The sequence below is a fragment of the Nanorana parkeri genome, unplaced genomic scaffold, assembly GCF_000935625.1.
Source record: "Nanorana parkeri isolate BGI_ZX_2015 unplaced genomic scaffold, ASM93562v1 scaffold1750, whole genome shotgun sequence".
Classification (NCBI taxonomy): Eukaryota; Metazoa; Chordata; class Amphibia; order Anura; family Dicroglossidae; genus Nanorana; species Nanorana parkeri.
In genome coordinates this window covers 212,512-215,654 of record NW_017308018.1, presented here as the reverse complement: position 1 = coordinate 215,654, position 3,143 = coordinate 212,512, and the positions used below count along the sequence as shown (strand labels likewise).

Below are 3,143 nucleotides of genomic sequence, written 5' to 3'. Positions count from 1 at the left end.
TGAAATACTTCAGTAGCACAGGTTGTTGCTCTTTCTACTTGCGCTCCCTTTCCTGCTGAAAGGAGGCTACCTCTTCTGCACAGAATATTTGTCTATAATGGCACATTTACCTTGCAAAGTGTCCCCTCCAGCGATGGGATGCCCACGTTCCTCCTTATCACTGTTGCTTCCATCTTCTACTGGTATTCTTCTGAATCTGGAGTGAGTATCTGGCCCTCTTGAATGGCAGGGCCGAGAGGACATAAGAGCATGCACATGGTACTTACTTTGTCCTGGCACCCAACATTTACTACCGGCAATTGCAGCTGTCAAGAGGTTTAATGGCAGAAGAGACTTAAGTTGGGTATACACAGTTTGAAATCAATCATTTTCTGAATGTTCATCTGATTTTCTAATAGTTAAAGGGTCCAAATAAACAATCATTTTCGAACGTAGTGACAAAAAAAAATTAGAACAGTGAATACGGTTTTCTTTTAGGAAACTCCATTCATTCCAAAATCGAATGTTAAAATCAAACAAGATTTAGTACGACCTTCATCAAGGTTGATGGCATTATCGAATGTTCTGACAAGATTTTTCGTATGAACGTTCATACGCAATTCTGGCAGTGTATGCCCAGCTTAACAAAGTCTCTTCTACCATAAATACCTTCCTGCTAGCAGATTTTACATTACAAGTTTGGTTACACTTACATTTCCACGAACATTTAATGCTCACATTTGTTTTATATTAAGTAAAACAAAAACTTAAAAAAATGAAACGTTACTCTTTTGAGTGGGCACACGTGGGCTGGTATGTTTACAGAGGAAAGGGAAATAAGGTTGTCATTTGCATACTGTTTCTTTGTGCCACTCCTATATACACTGTAATTATGTTTTAAAATACCAGATAAAAAGCAGTGAATTCATTCTAAAAATAGCTTGGTTTCACCAGATTTTCAAGCCACATTATTTTACTGCTGGAAATTTCATCATACGATCTTGCCCAGAGCTAAATACACTGTGACATTCCTGAGTGCAGAGTATTAAATGGCAATTGGGTGTTCTTTCAAGAGTTCTCTTTATATTTAGAGAAGGCAAGTCAAATAAATATTTCAGCGTTTAAAACCAACAGTAATTTAAAAAAAAAATCTAATAAAAATGTCCATGGCTAACTATATTCAATTTTAATCTGCAGAGGATCACCTCTGACATTTCTTCAATAAAAATAAAAAGCTACATGAGCAAGTTCACCATTATGTTTTATCTGCTTCTTAAAAGGAGAATGACAGTCCTGGAGCTGCTCCTTTACAGCATACACAAAAGGCAAAACATTCTTTCTTGGTTTTGAATAGGGTGGGGACTCTCTGACAAGTTTTTATTGCTGTCCATGTCAGCAATAGGGAGATTTGCCCCTCTTTTTGTTCCACTGATTGCTGTCCCTGAGGCAGAAAGTAAGGGGAAATCCTAAATTTTAGAGGTACTGTGAGAACTGCAGGTGAGGGAAAATCTTCCAATGGTGACAGATGTTGCAGTGTCAAACAACCTGATGGGGTTTCAACCCTGACTTACTTTACTGAAAACTTAAAAAAAGTTAGTTTGGATAGAATATGGAAGGGTTGAAACTCCTGTCTTTTTGGGGAGTTGATGAATGATATCAGTGCTTCTGCTGCACATTTGAGGATGAATTGCTCCACAGAAACTGCAGCTTAGAAGTCATTGAGAGCTTGTTTTAAAGATCTTACTGCTTGTTAAGAATATGCCACTACTTAAATGTGCTTAGTCAGGCCACATGTTCACTTTAAGAACAAGCATTCAGGTACAGCAGTTGTGTTTTAAGCATCACTGTATGAATATTGTTCCATTTAAAACTAGGGCTTATCAAAAGGTGCTATTACAGATGATATGTATAACTGTGGTTCCCAGACACTGGTAAACTCAGGAGCTAGGTGGCAGGGGTAGGTGATGCAATGTTGGATTTTCAAAGTCTGAAGTAGATATGGGATGTAAACCCCTTTTAATGTGGTCTAGTGTGTTATATTTAAAATGCTTTGAAACAAATGTACTTTTCAGTTTCCTTGTTTTCAGTTCTATAACACTGCAAGTAAAAAGACCTTGTTACAGATCTGTTTACAGCATTTAAAGAGACTCTGTCACTGGAGGGAAGGGGGAAACACTGCAATGTATGAATTGAAGATACCTACCTGCAGCAAACTACCAAATCACTCTGCCACAAAAAAAAATCTCAGGCCAATTAGGCAAGGCAAAACATTGGCATGTCTTGATAATGGCAAAGCTTACCCTTTCTTTCCTGCTTCCTTGGAAGTCCTGTGGCCAGTGATGCTGACCACCATAGTGATAAGCCAATAGGAGTGCGTGGGGGCAGGTCTAAGTGGAAAGCTTGAATTGGCAAGCTGAATGACCTAGGATTTGGACGTGACTGGAAGGTTTGGAAGACTGCTGCAGGTATGTGCAATAACATTATAGAGACTATATTCCCCCTTTAAAACAACTGCAAGTATATTTGTGTATTGCCTAATGGTTTAGCAGGGCAGGAACCTATATAAAAATATTTGTTAAAAGCTAAGGAAATATCAATTTTGTTCTGTTCTACAAAATCCAAAATCTGTATTTCAAGCCAAAAAAATGCAACATTCAGGTCACTCATTTTCCATATATATTCAGAAAGAAGAAAGAATGTTTAATATTCATGTATTATCAGAAGAAATAGGAAATCAGGCTCTAAAAATGTTCTTAACCTGACTTACCGTGTCTGTTTGATGTAGGATGAGCACCATCTGACGTAAAGGGATCTGGTAGGAGATCTAACAGCACTAAACATCTTCTGCTCCTACTTTCTGCAACCTAAAAAGCACCAAAAACCAGAAAATAAATAATGATGCATAAAAACAAGGTCAGGCCATTTAAAGTGTTTCTCTAGACAAAACATTCAAATGTTGCATAGGGTAGAGAAGGGTTACAGCCTCTATTAGGCTTTTATTGCTGTCTGTGTCCCCAGAGTGGATATTTACTTTATTTTTCATGATACACATTGTCACAGGGACAGAAAGTGATTGGAAATTCAAAAATATTCCAGTTGTCATTGGAACAGGAGGTAAAGGGAATTTTTCCATTGGGGAGACCTGCTCTGATGACAACTAATTT

At 37.8% G+C, this 3,143-nt stretch overlaps 1 protein-coding gene across 1 annotated transcript in view; it reads right to left on the bottom strand.

Moving 5' to 3' along the window:
- The window catches only part of NUDT13 (nudix hydrolase 13), a 30,086-nt gene extending 27,250 nt beyond the window's left edge, over positions 1 to 2,836 (bottom strand). Inside the window, exon 1 of the mRNA XM_018571409.1 lies at positions 2,747 to 2,836. Within this exon, the coding sequence (XP_018426911.1) occupies positions 2,747 to 2,820 (74 nt within the window). The 5' untranslated portion in view covers positions 2,821 to 2,836. The remainder of the gene's footprint in view (positions 1 to 2,746) is intronic.
- Positions 2,837 to 3,143: the final 307 nt, after the last annotated feature.